This window comes from Bufo bufo, chromosome 3 (genome assembly GCF_905171765.1).
Source record: "Bufo bufo chromosome 3, aBufBuf1.1, whole genome shotgun sequence".
NCBI classification, from domain to species: Eukaryota; Metazoa; Chordata; class Amphibia; order Anura; family Bufonidae; genus Bufo; species Bufo bufo.
In genome coordinates this window covers 681941304-681961010 of record NC_053391.1, presented here as the reverse complement: position 1 = coordinate 681961010, position 19707 = coordinate 681941304, and the positions used below count along the sequence as shown (strand labels likewise).

General features: G+C 46.3%; 1 protein-coding gene across 3 annotated transcripts in view; it reads left to right on the top strand.

The window, feature by feature from the left end:
* EMSY (EMSY transcriptional repressor, BRCA2 interacting) overlaps positions 1-15765 on the top strand; it is a 43260-nt gene extending 27495 nt beyond the window's left edge. For all 3 annotated transcript variants that reach the window (XM_040426437.1, XM_040426438.1, XM_040426436.1), the window contains 2 exons: positions 10301-10834; positions 12697-15765. In XM_040426437.1, the coding sequence (XP_040282371.1) occupies positions 10301-10834; positions 12697-12888 (726 nt within the window). In that variant the 3' untranslated portion in view covers positions 12889-15765. The remainder of the gene's footprint in view (positions 1-10300; positions 10835-12696) is intronic.
* The last annotated feature ends 3942 nt before the right edge of the window (positions 15766-19707 follow it).

Here is a 19707-nt window from a genome sequence, read left to right as displayed (position 1 = left end):
GCAATACTTTTTTATGGTGACGAAAGCGAATCAAAATTTTGGTATCAAAACAACCCTACGCCGATCTGATCGGCGTAGCGTTGTCACGATACCAAAATTTTGATTCGGTTTCAATTTGGCGACTAAAAATTTTATTTGGCTCCTAAATTTTTCAGTTCAGGAGCCAATGGCTACTAGGTATTTTTTAGGGGTGCACCGAAATTCCGGCGGCCGAAAATATCGGCCGAAAATGGGCCTAAGCCATTTTGGCCGATATTGGTACATATCGGCAGAAAATATGGGGTTTTAATGCTTGCCGTTTTACATCACAAGCTGCGATGTAGGAGCGAGCGGGGACTCGGGGAGGGACTGGGAGGAGGATCTGGGGGCTGGCAATAGCGGCGGGGCGGTGCAGTCAGTGTAGTATAGCCCCGCCGCTCCGGTATACTAATATAAGATGTCATATTCCTTTATTGGTTATTAAACATGCCCCCTCAGTCCTATTACTACCTTACATCCTAATCGCTTCTGTAGAATTCAGGCAGGCCAGGCGGGCGGCAGCGTAACTCTCGTCATGTGCCTGAATGAAGCCGGCGGCGCAGGCAAGTGACGTCAGTGAGAGACGCGCCGGCCGCCCGGCTTGGGCTGCCTGAATTCTACAGATGCGATTAGGATGTAAGGTAGTAATAGGACTGAGGTGGCATGTTTAATAACCAATAAATGAATATAACATCTTATATTTGTATACTGGGGGGGGGGGGGGGGGGGGAGGCGGGGGCGATCTGTGGATGGCACTGTTATGGGCTGGGGGGGGTCTGCGGATGGCACTGTTATGGGCTGGGGGGGGTCTGTGGATGGCACTGTTATGGGCTGGGGGGTCTGTGGATGGCACATATATAACAGTGCCACCCACAGATCCCCCCAGCCCATAACAGTGCCATCCACAGATCCCCCTGTAACAGTGTCCGTCATCCACAGATCCCCCCCCATAACAGTGTCCGTCATCCACAGATCCCCCCCCATAACAGTGTCCGTCATCCACAGATCCCCCCATAACAGTGTCCGTCATCCACAGATCCCCCCCCATAACAGTGTCCGTCATCCACAGATCCCCCCCATAACAGTGTCCGTCATCCACAGATCCCCCCCATAACAGTGTCCGTCATCCACAGATCCCCCCCATTATGTTATATAATATGATTTATTAAATTCGTGAAAAAGAATTATTAATAAAATCATTAAAAAAAAAGTATTTTAAAAGTATTTGGGCAAAAAGGCAGTTTCGGTTTTCGGTCAAGGGCATCCTGAATTTTCGGTTTCGGACCAGAATTTTCATTTCGGTGCACCCCTAGTATTTTTTTTGTCTGGAGCACTGCCCCCCCCCCTCCACTCCAGCCTCACTACCACCTCGGTGCTAATGGCTGAGGAGGTGACCCTGCTGGTTCCCCAAGGGGGGGGTGAAGAGAAGGAAGATATGGTGAGCATAGGGTAAGTATAACCCCCACCATCCAACACCTCCCCCTGTCATTTCCAGCCCTCCTCTCTTCCTCCTTCATTCCACTGAAGTGCTCCTTTTCAGGCTGCATTCCCTCCTGGCCTTGGTTTTCTCCTTTGCAGCCCCCTTCCCCACCCCCTTCACCTCCGGGGCAGTCCGATAGCATTTCCCAGTAGTCACATTCCCTCCCCGGGCGACCGCTGTACCGGACGTCCTGTACGTTTTATCCCAGGCTCCTTCATCCGGGATTCGGCCATCTCGCAGCTGTTCGTCCCTTCCTCCGTTCCAGCCGGAAGTTCTTCTGGTCAGCTCGCTCCTACACGAGTCCCCGGCTTCGCTGCCTACTAGGCCGCAACTTCCATGCCTGTGTATAGGGGGCGGGAACTCCCAGACATTCCCCTCCCCCAGAAGCCTGCTGAGCTCCGCCCCCGGTCCTCAAGAGAGAATAAATGAACCCTTCCTTGCCTGCCACCTTTTTGAGGCCGGCACCTATTGTGACTGGGTTTTTGCAACTTCACATACATAGATCATAAAAATGTAACCCTTTCCTGCCTCTTCATCCACTTGAGGCTGGGGCATCAAATGTCAAATTATTGTTTTAAAAAACAAACAAAAAAAGCCCTGGTGCTAGCCAGCGCTGCGCGTGGGTTTGAAACGGCGTTAACTCCTTCTACAGTTGGTGCATGTGCGCTCCCGCTCTTCCGCATTTCCCTTAAATCCACTGGATGTGGTACGTGCTGTCTCATCCCACCCTCCCTTACTGTATATCCGGTCGCATTACCCCTCTCCCATAGAAGGAATAACTGCACTACCAATGTATACCGTACATCCTATCGCATTACCCCTCCGCCACAGGTGACGTAATTACCACTGGATACCGCACCCTCTGTTGCATTACCCCCTTCCATAGGCGGAGTACTTGCACTACCACTGGTTACGGCACAGCTGGTCCCATTACCCCCTTCCATAGGCGGAGTACTTGCACTACCACTGGTTACGGCACAGCTGCTCCCATTACCCCCTTCCATAGGCGGAGCACTTGCACTACCACTGGATGCTGTCCTGCCTGTCGCATGGCCATTACCGTACATCCTGTTGCATTACCTCCTTCTGCAAGTAGAGTAATCACACTAACGGGTGAAGTAACTGCACCAACATTGGATACTGTGACTACTACGCCACAGCACCAGATACTATATCTCCTATCATATTCCTCCTCTGTCACGGGTGAAGCGTTGCAAGAGGCAGTACCTACTAGTGCTCCTATACTCCTCGTCTGGTGGAATACGGGTGCCACCACTGGATACTGCGGCTACTTCCGCATTTTTGTGTGCTGATTTTGAGCACCAACATGGCGGCCTGTGTCCTCCTAGCGGGTTACCCCGCAACACTTGTGGAATTTATATACCCCCCCCCCCCCCCCCCATCACTGGTGGGCCTCCACCTTACACGGTTGGTTATTTTACTTCACATCTTCATTATGTAGTGCGTCGGCCCTAGAACAGAATATTGTGGTTACTATCAAGCGAGTCGAGTGTTGCACTGACTCTGAATACTCTATCCACTACTCCTTCTTATCAGTATTTATGCTAGCCCTCCGGATTGGCTACTACGGTATGTCGTCCTCCGCAGGTGGAGTATTAGCGCGAGAGATCGTAGTTACTACTGTAGGGCCTCCACCTCAAGTAGCGTCCTGGATAGCGGTGGAGTGTTTATGCTGGCACTACTTGACTTGGCTAATACAGTATGGTACCATGGCTCCTACTGTATGGCCTCCCCCTCAGGTGGAGTATTGTGCTAGCTCTAGATACTGTGGCTACTACTCTATGCTACAGGTGAGGTATTTGCATTAGCACTACATACTATGGTTCCTACTGCACGGCATCCTCTTCAGGTGGAGTATGGTACTAGCACTAGATACTGTGGCCTATACAGGTGGAGTATGGTACTAGCACTAGATACTGTGGCCTATACAGGTGGAGTATGGTACTAGCACTAGATACTGTGGCCTATACAGGTGGAGTATGGTACTAGCACTAGATACTGTGGCCTATACAGGTGGAGTATGGTACTAGCACTAGATACTGTGGCCTATACAGGTGGAGTATGGTACTAGCACTAGATACTGTGGCCTATACAGGTGGAGTATGGTACTAGCACTAGATACTGTGGCCTATACAGGTGGAGTATGGTACTAGCACTAGATACTGTGGCCTATACAGGTGGAGTATGGTACTAGCACTAGATACTGTGGCCTATACAGGTGGAGTATGGTACTAGCACTAGATACTGTGGCCTATACAGGTGGAGTATGGTACTAGCACTAGATACTGTGGCCTATACAGGTGGAGTATGGTACTAGCACTAGATACTATGGCTTCTACTGAATAGCCTCCTCCTCAGGTGGACTATTGCACTACCACTAGATCCTGTGGCTACTTCTGTATAGCGGTGGAGAATTTGCCTTAGTCCTAACCTTTTTATCTGCTACTGTATTCTCAGGCTCAGGGTTTAGGGCCACCCCGCTAGACGTGGTCTCTCTCACGTTGCTCCCTTCCCCACATCGTGGTTTCTAGCACACTTGGCTTTCTGTTCCACACCGTGTTTCGGCCCTGGCTTGTAGGCTGTAGCTCCTACCGCGTCCCTCCTTCTACAGGTGAAACCTTCACACTGGTCCTAGGTGCGGTGATTGTATCTACAGTTCACTCTCAGGTGGACCTCCTGCTCACTTTACGCTACCAATGAATGCCGTCGCTCCGACAAGTGTAGTCTTTCTGCTGGCGCTTGGCCTTGCAGCTGACATGCCCATTCATTCCTGATGACATGGTTATCTGCATAACGAGCCCCTCACTTCGGGTGCGCACTATTGCGGTGTTCTTCAGTTGGCCTCCTCGTTTCTATGGCACTTGTCTACCACGTTTTTTCCGTCACAAATGGGACATGGGCGCTAACAGTTGATGCTGTGACCAGGGCCGGCGCCACCAGTAAGGCGACTTAGGCAGTCGCCTAGGGCGCCATCTAGCAGGGGGCGCCCTTTTGCGGTGTAAAAAAAAAAAAGAAGTTGGTTATATAAGTTCGGGCGGCCGGCCGGCGGCACCCCTCATGCTGCGCCTCCTGAGCGCTTGCCGCTCTAAAGAATCTCCGGCTCAGTGCTGCGCAGCCTGCTGTGTCTGCCCTGTGCTACTGCTGTTGTTAGTGTAGCGTGGCCGAGCGCTGTTCGGTCCGCGGTACAGGAGCTTTTGTTTCCTGTACCCGGCCGGACGTCCGGCCGGGTACAGGAAACAAATGCTCCTGTACCGCGGACCGAACAGCGCTCGGCCACGCTACACTAGAGGTGACCGGGGGGGGGGGGGGGGGGGCTAGTAAAATGAGTGACAAGGGGGGCCGGGGGGGTGTAAAATGAGTGACAAGGGGGAGGGGGGGCGGGGGGGTGTAAAATGAGTGGGGAGGGGGGGCGGGGGGGTGTAAAATGAGTGACAAGGGGGGGCGGGGGGGTGTAAAATAAATGACATGGGGGGGTGTAAAATAAATGACATGGGGGGGTGTAAAATAAATGACATGGGGGGGTGTAAAATAAATGACAAGGGGGGGGGTGTAAAATGAGAGTGACAAGGGGGGGGTGTAAAATGAGAGTGACAAGGGGGGGGTGTAAAATGAGAGTGACAAGGGGGGGGGTGTAAAATGAGAGTGACAAGGGGGGGGTGTAAAATGAGAGTGACAAGGGGGGGGTGTAAAATGAGAGTGACAAGGGGGGGGGTGTAAAATGAGAGTGACAAGGGGGGGGTGTAAAATGAGAGTGACAAGGGGGGGGTGTAAAATGAGAGTGACAAGGGGGGGGTGTAAAATGAGAGTGACAAGGGGGGGGTGTAAAATGAGAGTGACAAGGGGGGGGTGTAAAATGAGAGTGACAAGGGGGGGGTGTAAAATGAGAGTGACAAGGGGGGGGTGTAAAATGAGAGTGACAAGGGGGGGGTGTAAAATGAGAGTGACAAGGGGGGGGTGTAAAATGAGAGTGACAAGGGGGGGGTGTAAAATGAGAGTGACAAGGGGGGGGTGTAAAATGAGAGTGACAAGGGGGGGGGTGTAAAATGAGAGTGACAAGGGGGGGGTGTAAAATGAGAGTGACAAGGAAGGGGGGGTAGAATGAGAGTGACAAGGAAGGGGGGGTAGAATGAGAGTGACAGGGGGGGTAGAATGAGAGTGACAGGGGGGGTAGAATGAGAGTGACAGGGGGGGTAGAATGAGAGTGACAGGGGAGGGTAATATGAGAGTGACAGGGGAGGGTAATATGAGAGTGACAGGGGAGGGTAATATGAGAGTGACAGGGGAGGGTAATATGAGAGTGACAAGGAGGGGGGGGGGGGGGGAGAAGAGAGTGACAAGGGAGTCCCCAGAGCCAGACTGCAGCCAGAGACCAGATCATCTTATTGTCCTGGTGGTAAGTAGACAATGCAATATGTTTATTATGTAGTTGTTTAGTTATTAATACTACATTGGAGACTAATTTACCTCACATTTAGGGTCCATTCACACATCCGTGTGTGTTTTGCGGATCCACAAAACACTGACAGCGGCAATGTGCGTTCCACATTTTGCGGACCGCACATTGCCGGCACTAAGAGAATATGCCTATTCTTGTCCGCAATTGCGGACAAGAATAGGACATGTTCTATTTTTTTCAGGATCGGAATTGAGGATCCGGGTCCGCAATTCCGTTCTGCAAAAAGGGACAGCTACAAGAAGCTAGATTAACCGTAAGGGAAACATAGCAGTTCTTTTAATTTAAAAGCTGAGAAAGGGGTGGAACATATGTGATGTCATGATATGGGCAGATCATCTGATTAGGGGGGGGGGGGGGGGGGGCAATTTTTATCTTGCCTAGGGCGGCAAAAACCCTTGCATCGGCCCTGGCTGTGACACCATCAGCACTGCCTCTCAAGACATGAGTAATGACTCTGAGATGTCCTTCGGTGGTGAACATACTTCTTCACGGCTCATTCCCTGAGTCTGCTACATTACTCCCCCCGACCAGGCAGAGCGGGGTTGTTGTCACTTCTTGCCACCGCTAATAGAGGTTTCGTTGCTAGAGCGCTACACCCCTGATAGTATATGGTCTCTGACGAGGCTTCCCACCTCCGATGTTTCTGGCGTCTGCTTTGCTTCTACCTATCACCAAGGTATTTTGTTCTTTGGCCTACGGGTGGGGGCAGTTTTCTCTGTGGTGTATCGGGCAGCTTCTCTCGCTCGAAGTCTCACGACAAGCCTCTACGGCTCTGGGGGGCATCTGTCTTCCACTTTACCTTCTCCTTAGGGAGCGTTTCTTTTTTAGCAGAGGAGTATCCTGCAGTGCTTACATTTTTTGGGTTCTGCTTCCATGAGTGTATTCCTGGGGAGCGTGTATGCTCTCTCTCTCAGGGATCGTAGCCCGCTCCGTTTTCACAGTGCGGTTGTCTTGTCTCTGCATCGTTTTCTCAGGCTGTCTAAAGCCAGTCATGTTATGGTTCTGGATCCAGCATCACTCGCATTCTTCCTCTTATTTTGCCCACACCCTTATGCCGCATTCACAGCTGGGATGCTATTGACCCCTGAGGACAATGTTTTTTCCTCTGACCTCTCCCCAGTGGCCTACAGCCTTTCAATTTATGCCTCTGACTCGCTCCCGTTTTTTCATCTCCCTTTGCCGTCCTTTATATCTTATTGATGAGTGATCGGATTCCATAATTTTTATTTTCTTCTCGTGCTGGATCTTTTCCAAACGGGTGGCTACTCTCTGTTTTTCTCTTGCAAATTGGTCCACAGATATCTCCTCATCTACCTGGGAGTTTGCTACAGGACTGGTCCTCCGCCATCTGCCCAGTGATTCCTTCCAAATTACCAAGATTTTTTCCTGTGTTGAAATATCCCATCCGAGTGCTTACACATTTGGTAAGGTCTTGTCTGGGTCCCCTTGTTGCTCGTTTACCGGTTCTCGTTCATACCTGGATTCTACAGACCCATTTCTGTCAGTTGACCTCCCTCTGTTTTCTGTAGGGCCTATTGTCATGCAAGACGTCCGGGCTTCCACCACAGTTTTGTGATCCTTGATATCCAGAGGAACCTTCCAGACATAGTTTTCAGTCGTCAGATGTGCTTATCCTTCTTGTGGATATTCTGTGCTGCTATCCACATCTTCTGAAGTCTCACGAGCCCTTGGGCTTCCTTTAACCCGGCTTTCTACCCAGTCTAAGCCACTGCGTGTTCTTCGCTCTCTGGCTGGCCTTTCGGGTTCGTGCTCTTCCTGTCCCAGTCAGGGGTTCCTGTGCACCCTTTCCTCGCATTTTAAAGTAGGACCTTATGGCCAGCCTTAGCTTTGTTCTGGTTTCTGTTCCCTCCCCATGGTACTGCTTTAGAACGTCCCATGGTCTCCTGTGTCCCCCCCCAATGATACGAGCGAGAAAATCTTTGTGGACTCGCCTGTAAAAAAAAAAAAAATTCTGGCTGAGTTCATTGGGGGACACAGCACCCACCCAGTATGCACATCGCTGGCTTTTCCTGATGGGTCCCACCTGTTCTTGGTTCTGACCCATCTCCAGCTCTCTTTCATACAATTGGTTTCTGTTGGCTTCTCCTGGCGGCTCCTACTGCTTTTGTAGAAACTGATTAGCTCAGTGTCTGCAGGAGGGGTATAGCTGAGAGGAGGAGCTGACACTTTTTTTTGCCTAGTGTCGCCTCCTAGTGGCAGCAGCCGGTATACCCATGGTCTCCTGTGTTCCCCAATAAACTCAGCGAGAAAAGGATTTTACAGGTAAGCACAAAATCCTATTTTTTTTTCCAGTAGTGTGCAAGCACGGACACAGCTCCTAGATTTCAGGGTGGTTGTAACCCCTGGAAACGAGCAGTGTGTAATGTGATGGAAAAATTAATGAAGCCATCAAAGGAGGCACCGGTATAAAGTTCCATTTTTAGGGGACTTGAATCCTAACAGGGAATTTTATCCATAAACCAGAGTAACCATGTAAATGCATTGCATCACTTATCATGAGTTACATCCTGTATTCTACTCCAGAGCTGCACTCACTATTCTGCTGGTGCAGTCACTGTGTACATACATTACATTACTTATCCTGTACTGATCCTGAGTCACATCCTGTATTCTACTCCAGAGCTGCACTCACTATTCTGCTGGTGCAGTCACTGTGTACATACATTACATTACTTATCCTGTACTGATCCTGAGTTACATCCTGTATTATACTCCAGAGCTGTACTCGCTATTCTGCTGGTGCAGTCATTGTGTACATACATTACATTACTTATCCTGTACTGATCCTGAGTTACATCCTGTATTATACTCCAGAGCTGCACTCACTATTCTGCTGGTGGAGGCATGGTGTACATACATTACTTATCCTGTACTGATCCTGAGTTACATCATATATTATACTCCAGAGCTGCACTCACTATTCTGCTGGTGCAGTCACTGTGTACATACATTACATTACTTATCCTGTACTGATCCTGAGTTACATCCTGTATTATACTCCAGAGCTGCACTCACTATTCTGCTGGTGCAGTCACTGTGTACATACATTACATTACTTATCCTGTACTGATCCTGAGTTACATCCTGTATTATACTCCAGAGCTGCACTCACTATTCTGCTGGTGCAGTCACTGAGTACATACATTACATTACTTATCCTGTACTGATCCTGAGTTACATCCTGTATTATACTCCAGAGCTGCACTCACTATTCTGCTGGTGCAGTCACTGAGTACATACATTACATTACTTATCCTGTACTGATCCTGAGTTACATCCTGTATTATACTCCAGAGCTGCACTCACTATTCTGCTGGTGCAGTCACTGTGTACATACATTACATTACTTATCCTGTACTGATCCTGAGTTACATCCTGTATTCTACTCCAGAGCTGCACTCACTATTCTGCTGGTGCAGTCACTGTGTACATACATTACATTACTTATCCTGTACTGATCCTGAGTTACATCCTGTATTATACTCCAGAGCTGCACTCACTATTCTGCTGGTGCAGTCACTGTGTACATACATTACTTATCCTGTACTGATCCTGAGTTACATCCTGTATTATACTCCAGAGCTGTACTCGCTATTCTGCTGGTGCAGTCATTGTGTACATACATTACTTATCCTGTACTGATCCTGAGTTACATCCTGTATTATATTCCAGAGCTGCACTCACTATTCTGCTGGTGGAATCACTGTGTACATACATTACATTACTTATCCTGTACTGATCCTGAGTTACATCCTGTATTATACTCCAGAGCTGTACTCGCTATTCTGCTGGTGCAGTCATTGTGTACATACATTACTTATCCTGTACTGATCCTGAGTTACATCCTGTATTATATTCCAGAGCTGCACTCACTATTCTGCTGGTGGAATCACTGTGTACATACATTACATTACTTATCCTGTACTGATCCTGAGTTACATCCTGTATTATACTCCAGAGCTGCACTCACTATTCTGCTGGTGCAGTCACTGTGTACATACATTACTTATCCTGTACTGATCCTGAGTTACATCCTGTATTATACTCCAGAGCTGTACTCACTATTCTGCTGGTGCAGTCACTGTGTACATACATTACTTATCCTGTACTGATCCAGAGTTACATCCTGTATTATACTCCAGAACTGCACTCACTATTCTGCTGGTGCAGTCACTGTGTACATACATTACATTATCCTGTACTGATCCTGAGTTACATCCTGTATTATACTCAAGAGCTGCACTCATTGTTTTTCCTACTATTTACTTGTACATGATGCTTTTTATCTTCTTCTCCTCATGCAGCCAATTGTAACACACGGTTCTGCGGTTACGAAGATCACATTTGAGGGTCTCCAGCCGCCCACTGTTTCGAAAACAACGGTAGGCGAATGTCTGCCGAAGCTCACCCCTGCCATGACCAGTATCCTCCCCAACATGTCGATGGCAGACAAGACCTCTGTTGCGGATATACTGAAGATGTCCATGATGGAAGCAGATATAGATCCGAACGTGGAACCTATGATTGTGGATCCGCCATGTAAAGTCGCTCCTATTATTAAACCTATGCCAGTGTTAACAGAGGCGGCCATAGCTTCTCAGGTGCAGAGGTTGTCTGCACAAAGTGCAGTGACTACAACCGTACCTCCGCCTCCTAAATGCTTCCCAGCCCCCATCATCACTGCAACCTCTTCCACCACTTTACCAGTGCCGCTGCCACCGCCTCCGCCGCTCACCAGGAAAGTAGATGTCCCTGTTGCCAGTCAGATCATTCAGATCCAGAACGTTCCACAGACTCCAAAGAGAACGGAAGAAATGCCTTCTGAAATTATTATACAGGTAACGCCTGCTGTATTATAGGGACATGTAGGTCGCCTGTGATGGGGGGAGGAGTGTATCTTTACTACAGTCCTTTTATGATTTAAAGGGAATCTGTCGCCGCAATCTTGGACTGTTATCTGCGGTAATACATGAGTAGTGCTGCAGATAAGGAGTCCAGATCAGAACTTTTTATTTTCCTACCTCCCCCGTTCCTCTCATTGTCGGGACTGCCATGCGTGTGCACGAGCCCCCTCTATTATGCTGGCATGGCATAACTGTTCAGACTGTGGATTTCAGTGCAGCTCTGAGTGCTAACAGTGGAAGAACTGGTGATCTGGACTGTGCGGTGCTACTCATCTGTTGCCGCAGATAAAAGTCCAAAATCATGGTTATTAAAGTAAAAACTACAAATATTTAACCGTTGTAGTATACATATTTTGCTTAGTCTGTATTAACATGTCCTATAGTTTCAGGAATAACTAATACTGCACCCTATGTGCAATAATATAACTACTATAATACTGTCTCCTATGTACAAGAATATAACTACTATAATACTGTCTCCTATGTACAAGAATATAACTACTATAATACTGCTCCTATGTACAAGAATATAACTACTATAATACGGCCTCCTATGTACAAGAATATAACTACTATAATACTGCTCCTATGTACAAGAATATAACTACTATAATACTGCCTCCTATGTACAAGAATATAACTGCTATAATACTGCCTCCTATGTACAGGAATATAACTACTATAATACTGCTCCTATGTACAAGAATATAACTACTATAATACTGCTCCTATGTACAAGAATATAACTACTATAATACTGCTCCTATGTACAAGAATATAACTACTATAATACTGCTCCTATGTACAAGAATATAACTACTATAATACTGCTCCTATGTACAAGAATATAACTACTATAATACTGCTCCTATGTACAGGAATATAACTACTATAATACTGCCTCCTATGTACAAGAATATAACTACTATAATACTGCTCCTATGTACAAGAATATAACTACTATAATACTGCTCCTATGTACAAGAATATAACTACTATAATACTGCCTCATATGTACAAGAATATAACTACTATAATACTGCCCCAATGTACAAGAATATAACTTCTATAATACTGCCTCATATGTACAAGAATATAACTATTATAATACTGCCTCCTATGTACAAGAATATAACTACTATAATACTGCTCCTATGTACTAGAATATAACTACTATAATACTGCTCCTGTGTAAAGTAATATAAATACTATAATACTGCTCCTATATACAGGAATATAACTACTATAATACTGCTCCTATGTACAAGAATATAACTACTATAATACTGCCTCCTATGTACAAGAATATAACTACTATAATACTGTCTCCTATGTACAAGAATATAACTACTATAATACTGCCTCATATGTACAAGAATATAACTACTATAATACTGCCCCAATGTACAAGAATATAACTACTATAATACTGCCTCATATGTACAAGAATATAACTATTATAATACTGCCTCCTATGTACAAGAATATAACTACTATAATACTGCTCCTATGTACAAGAATATAACTACTATAATACTGCCTCCTATGTGCAATAATATAACTACTATAATACTGTCTCCTATGTACAAGAATATAACTACTATAATACTGCTCCTATGTACAAGAATATAACTACTATAATACTGCTCCTATGTACAAGGATATAACTACTATAATACTGCTCCTATGTACAAGAATATAACTACTATAATACTGCTCCTATGTACAAGAATATAACTACTATAATACTGCCTCCTATGTACACGGATATAACTACTCTACATCTTTCTCCTCAGACCATCCCCCAGTACCCCATCCCCTGTCACTCGAGCTCCAATGTGGTGGTGGAGCCCAGCGGCCTCCTGGAGATGAATAATTTTACCAGCCAACGTCTTGGTGATGAGGACACGGTGATCATACATGACGGTGACATCACCACGGATGAGAGGACACAGTGTAAACCCTCCCTGAACATAGAGCATGTGTAGCGGCCGTGGGAGGGATGCCGTCATAGAACCTCAGCGGAGGAGGCTGTTATTTCACATACAGCGTATGACGGGACAATTTTCTCTATGAGCACAGTATTTTATTTTTATTTTTTTAACGCCAGTGAGAGAGATGTTGTGTTTTTTTTTTTTTTTTTTTACCAGGACGTTGTGCTGGACGAATCATGGAACCACTTCAGGATCTGCACATTTCATGGGAATCTGATTATCTGTATATAAAATGTCCGCCTCTGATCCCTGCGGGTGTTACACCCAATATATGCGGGCTTGAATAGCAAGGGACGCTTGATGTGTGACGTACTGGGATGAGCTGATGATTTTAGCTTGTCAAATGTAGAAAAAATTCCTTTAATCCGGCACCTGATGTGGAATGGGACAAGGTCAGAAGCAGTGGACTGAGCAGAAAGAGTTAATTTGCTCTTCCTATGGCATAAGGCGACCTGATAATCTAGAGTGTCCGATAATCTGGCGCCACTCGTGTCCCACTGATGCCGGATTAAAGGAATTTTACGCTCTGTATGTCTACAGGCATAGAGAGGCATACCATTACGTGTAAAGTGAATTTGTTTTTATTTGACATTGGTGGGAGCTGGATTATCCAACACTCTGGACCGTTAGAGGTTTTCTTCTGCAATTTTTATGAAATATTGGCCAAATTGCAGAGATTTTCCATAGTTTTGTAAATGTCGCAGCATCTTGACCGTGACGTGTGAATAGAGCCTTAGAGCAGGCCCGGTCCTTGCGACATTTGGTGCTGACCTATGAGATTTTTCCAGATTACTGGATGCCAGATGAAAGGAAATGTATCCTAATTCTTATACTTGGACACCTGTCACTCTTGACTTTGATAGGGTATTGGTGGGTAACCCGTCGCTCTGTATACAGCAATTGTGCAACTACAACTCCCAGCATGCTGTGACAGTCACTGCCTGGGAGTTGGAGTTGTGCGACAGCTGTAGAGCTACTGGTAGTACAGTTCACACGTCTATTGAAACCAGTAATTTCCCATAATACACCCGTCTGCGATACCAAAATGGCCGTACCGTATGTAAAACGAAGCATTTTGGGCCTACTTCAGAGGCATTTTGTCCTTGTTGCCTATGGCAACGAATAGGGAAGCAGCTTCCTTTTGTTCCTGTGAACGAATCACAGTTCAGCTTTCATCTTTCTGCTGCTGCTTCAAAAATGAAAGCTGTGCTGTGATTGGTTGCCATGTGCAACAAGGCCTTAGCTGCCGGTTTGAGGCCTAGTGAATAGTTTTAAGTATACTAGAAAACCGCTAGTCATGTGATTATGGCTGTTGCCAAGTAACCAGCTGTTCCCCCATAGCAAATAATATCAAAATGGAGGCTGGCAGCACTATTCACACTACCGTCATGGCGTTTTATTTGCGGCTATGGCACAACAGATGTGTTTTCAGTCAGTGAATCTTGACTCATAATGAGGTCTAAGAAATTTTAGTTGGAGTTCGGTGTTTTGTTTTTTTTTTAAAACAAGAATAGCACCACAAGCCAGCCAGCCAGCCAGCCGACAGAACGGACGCCAGTGATGTAAATCGCAGTTTATGGTAAAACTGTATTGACAACTGCACAGGACGCGCTCAGACTTTTGTAAGAGGTGGAGCATCGCTAGCTGCCATGTTTGTTTACACGGAGGACCTCTATGGATGAGGGACGCATTCGTAAAAATTTTGTTTGTTCATGGCCCCGCATCAGCCTCTGAGGTTTGAAGTTTATGCCCTGAACTGTGGTGCTAAAGCCTGAGCGCGTCCTGCGTACGCTTCAGTAAACTTTATTGACATTTCTTGGCGGACAGCTTGGGAGTTGGGTAGAATTAGGACATGGCTGTTCCAGAAATGGCGCCACCCCTGTCAATAGGTTTTGTCTGGTATTGCAGTTTGGTGATTTTTGTAGGGAGTTGAGCTTGCAATACCACACACAACCTGTAGAGGGGGTGCTGCTCTACATAAAGCAGTGACTTTATGTAGATTGTCACTGGTAGCACATAGCAAATGTATTTGTCCTTATTTTTTTTCAGACTTTGCAGGAGTTTGAACAGCCCTGGGTTTGCCTGTAAAGCATGGTAGAGGTCGGCATTTTTAAAATGGCGGTAGACGTGCAGATAGTGTACCGACCGCTTCTGGCGGTAAAGGGAGCTCCAAACCCTTGTATTACTATATGGAGGACCCAATACATCTGTGCATTTCATAGGCCGCCCATCGATTCGAATGAGAACTGTGTAATGCCTTGTTTCACCCGTGGGGGCACTGCAGGGAAACTGGACACTTGCTGCCAGGTCCTCCCTGATCGCTGAAGTTTCTGCTGTGATCATCTTAAAAGGGCCATCTAGGATTAGAAAAACATGGGGACTTTCTTCTCAAAATGGCGCCGCACCTTTCTACGGTTTGTCTGGTGCAGCGGCTAAGCTCTATTGAAGTGAAAGGAGACGAGCTGCAGTACCACGTACAACCTGTAGACAGCTGTGGTGCTGTTGTGTAGCTGCCTAGTGTTGGGGGTGACAATGTTGGGTGACTTTAAAAAGAAAAATTTGTCAGTCCCCCAATTTTCCCAGGTTCCTGTACAGTAAATCTGCTTAGTTAAGGCCTCGTTCACATTTCCGTTTTTTACTGACGCGTGCTATTCGCTTTTTCTGCGGACAGCACACATACCCATTGATTTAAATGTGTCTGTTCACATTTTATTTATTTTTTTATATACGGACTGTGGGTCAGTAAAAACAAATCACTGGGACATGCACTACTTTGATCCGTGATGCGGACCACGCACGCCCATTGAAGTCTATGGGTCTGTGAAAATCACTGACACACATCCGTGTTGCGTCCGTTTTTTCACTGAAGACTAATAGGAGATTCTTCAGAAATTAATTTTCAGCTGAGCAGCGAATGGTAAAAAAGTACACACGGACCAACCACGGATCCTTCACGGAATAAACACGTGTTTGTTTGTTTTTTTCCACAGACGTGACACGGAAATGTGAACGAGGCCTAAAAGTTGGCTGATCTACAGAACAAAAAAAAACAACAAAAACAATTAGGTTATTGGTCATCACCCAACTTTTCTCATGGTACTGGGAAGGAAAACGGTCACCCAGCTTTCCCAGTGTCCTGAACGGCAAATATAAGAGACAACTTAGCCAGTCACCCAACTTTCTTGATTGTCGTAGTGGAAAGGACGACAGACACCCAGCTTTCCTAGTGTCCTGAATTGCAAATCTAAGGAAACAAACCTGTAACCTCAATGTCTCTCACCCAGCTTTCCTAATGCTACAAGTAGGACGGATTCAGAACACTGGGAAAGCTGGGTGACTAAGGAAACAAACCAGTCACTCAGTAATGGTCACCCAGCTTTCTATGGCTCCTGAATGGCAAATCTAAGGACAAATAGGTTCCCAGTCAGATTTTTTTTCTAATAGTACTGGGAAGGAAGACGGACACCCAGCTTTCCCAGTATCCTGCATGGCAAATCATTTTATTTTATTTTTTTAATGTTACAAGTACGACAAATTCAGAACACTAGGAAAGCTGGGTGACTAAGGAAACAAACCAGTCACTCAGTAACGGTCACCCAGCTTTCCTAAGCTTCTGAATGGCAAATAGGTTCCCAGTTTTTGAGTTTTTCTTAATAGTACTGGGATGAAAGACCCAGCTTTCCCAGTGTCCTGAATGGCAAATCTAAGAAAACAGGTTACCTACAGGAAGGCACCCAGCTTTCCGAGTGTTCTGAATGAAAAAAAAATCTAAGAAAAGAAACCGGTAACCCAATGGCTGCCACCCAGCTTTCCTAATGGTACAAGTAAGACAGTATTTCAGAACACCACCGAAGAAAGCTGGGTGACTAAGGAAACAAACCAGTCACTCAGTATTAGTAACCCAGCTTTTTTAGGCTCCTGAAGGAAACTATAGAATGATCTCGGGAAGAAAGGGGTTTGCCTTTCCAGACACCAGGAAAGCTGGGTCCCAAGTTGCGGCTTTAGAGGGGCGTGTCCTTTTTGCTGCAGCTCTCTCCCTGTAACTGCCACAAGCTTCTAACCGAACATGTGGCTGGTGGCAGTTGAAGATTTAAACTGAGCACGTGCGGCCACCTCAGTGAGACGGACAAAAATAAGGGAAAAACAAACAAACAGCAGGTGGCGCTATACAGACACATTTAATTGAATAACTCAGTGGCTATACAAAATTTTTAATTACATGTAATTACAGAAGTGTTCAGATCCAGAATGTCTTGTGAGACGACCTCTTTTAAGGGAAAAATGCAAGTTTTATTCAGGATGGATTAAACAGTAGGGAAACTTCTAGACTATTCCATCGGCGGCTCAAATGATTGGCTGGAAGTTTTTACCTCTCCGGTCGCCTTTAGTAGCAGAATTTGATTGACACCCCCCATCCCATGTATGTGCACGACCCCACAGCGGCAGCGCACGGACCTCCTTGTACATATGGTCCAACAGTCGGACATTTCAAGGACTTGGTGAGAATTTTTATTTTTTTTCCCCAGCTGCTGAAATTTCTCTGAACTTTCTTAAAAGTGGAAACGAACGGCCAAGGAGGCGTGACTATTTAATTCCGTTTTTAGCGTGAGCGTGTATATAACATATATATATATGGACTGCTGGTTTTGCAGATGTTTTTGTACAGAAATTATAAATAACGGTTTCCTCATCACTGGATGTGTGTTATGTATAATCGTGTATAGGTCAGGCCTCGAACCTACCCACAAGTCTGCTCTGGAGCTCCTCATGCAAGGGATAAAGGAGGTATTCCAGCCCCACTCCACTACCTGTGCTCAGGTTCTACTCATGCAAGGGATAAAGGAGGTATTCCAGCCCCACTCCAGTACCTGTGCTCAGGTTCTACTCATGCAAGGGATAAAGGAGGTATTCCAGCACCACTCCAGTACCTGTGCTCAGGTTCTACTCATGCAAGGGATAAAGGAGGTATTCCAGCCCCACTCCAGTACCTGTGCTCAGGTTCTACTCATGCAAGGGATAAGAGCTATTCCAGCACCACTCCAGTACCTGTGCTCAGGTTCTACTCATGCAAGGGATAAGAGGTATTCCAGCCCCACCCCAGTACCTGTGCTCAGGTTCTACTCATGCAAGGGATAAGAGGTATTCCAGCACCACCCCAGTACCTGTGCTCAGGTTCTATTCATGCAAGGGATAAGAGCTATTCCAGCACCACTCCAGTACCTGTGCTCAGGTTCTACTCATGCAAGGGATAAGAGGTATTCCAGCCCCACCCCAGTACCTGTGCTCAGGTTCTACTCATGCAAGGGATAAGAGCTATTCCAGCACCACTCCAGTACCTGTGCTCAGGTTATACTCATGCAAGGCTCATGGATGAAATAGGTATTCCAGCCTCCCCAGTACTTGTACTCTGGAGCTCCTCATGCAAGGGATAAGAGGTATTCCAGCACCACTCCAGTACCTGTGCTCAGGTTCTACTCATGCAAGGGATAAGAGGTATTCCAGCACCACTCCAGTACCTGTGCTCAGGTTCTCTTCATGCAAGGCTCATGGATGAAATGGGTATTCCAGCCTCCCCAGTACTTGTACTCTGGTTCTCCTCATCAAGGTATTCCAGCACCTGTGCTCAGGTTCTTCTCATGCAAGGCTTATGGATTAAATGGGTATTCCAGCCCCACTCCAGTACTTGTGCTCTGGTTCTACTCATGCAAGGGATAAAGGAGATATTCAAGCCTCTTCCTTCCTCTGGTACCCCTCATGGATACAGGGAGTATTCAAACCCTGTCCCAGTATCTGCCCTTTGGTCCTCCTCATGTAAGGCTCATGGTTAAAGGAGGTATTCCAGCCCCTCTCCTACTCCAGTACCTGTGCTCAGGTTCTCCTCATGGATAGTATAATGGAAAGTTTTGCATCTTTTTTTTTTTTTTTTCCATATACTTTGTTTACTCATCATTTTCAAGATCTCTGCTTACTGTCAGTAAGCGGGGGCATTCATGTTTGCAGACAGGAGATGAAAACCTGCACAGACTTCATACTTCTCACACCTGAGGGTCTGTTACAATGGTATCCCGTCTACACTTTTCGGACTCCACTGACCGTTACCCACTCTGATACATTGTAACAAAAAAGGCAGGAAAGAGATGTGTGCTGCTGCTGCTGCTGATGGGATGTTTCACAGGATTACAATTGTAACAAGCCCTGTGCTTAGAGAAGTCGACTATGATGGGTTTAAAGCTTCTGGATGTTTTTTTTTTGTTTTTTTTTGCATACAGCTCCTATTCAGACCTCTGTGTCTCCATGGTAACAGACAACAAACATTATGTAGTCTGATCCTGCAGTCATGCTTTTATCAGTCTTATTAACCAATTGTATGAAAGCAACAAACCCCTGGGCAAGTGATTCTATCCCCCCCCCCCCCCCCCCCATTATAATAGATCAGGTCTCACACATTATAATGACCGCACACGAGAAATGCTTTGCTGCCGTTTATTGCTGCTCCCCAGGTGAAGATCAGGAGTCCATCATGTCCGGCTCTTCTTCAGATGTCTATGGCCGGTGGTTCTCTGCATCTATCCCATCACTCTGTAGTAATAGTAGTAACGTTGTCGTCTCCCTGTAAGACAAGGTCACATGATCGATGTAGCAGAGCTGGATTTGTCATTAAGGAATAATAATGTAAGAGGTTTAGCTGCAGTCCTATGTAAAAGTGACAGATAACACAGTGACTCGTGGCTGGCCATACATGACCTGATACCACAACTGGGTCAGCACTGGGGGGGGGGGGGGGGGGGAATGGGCTTAATATGTCCTTAGGGT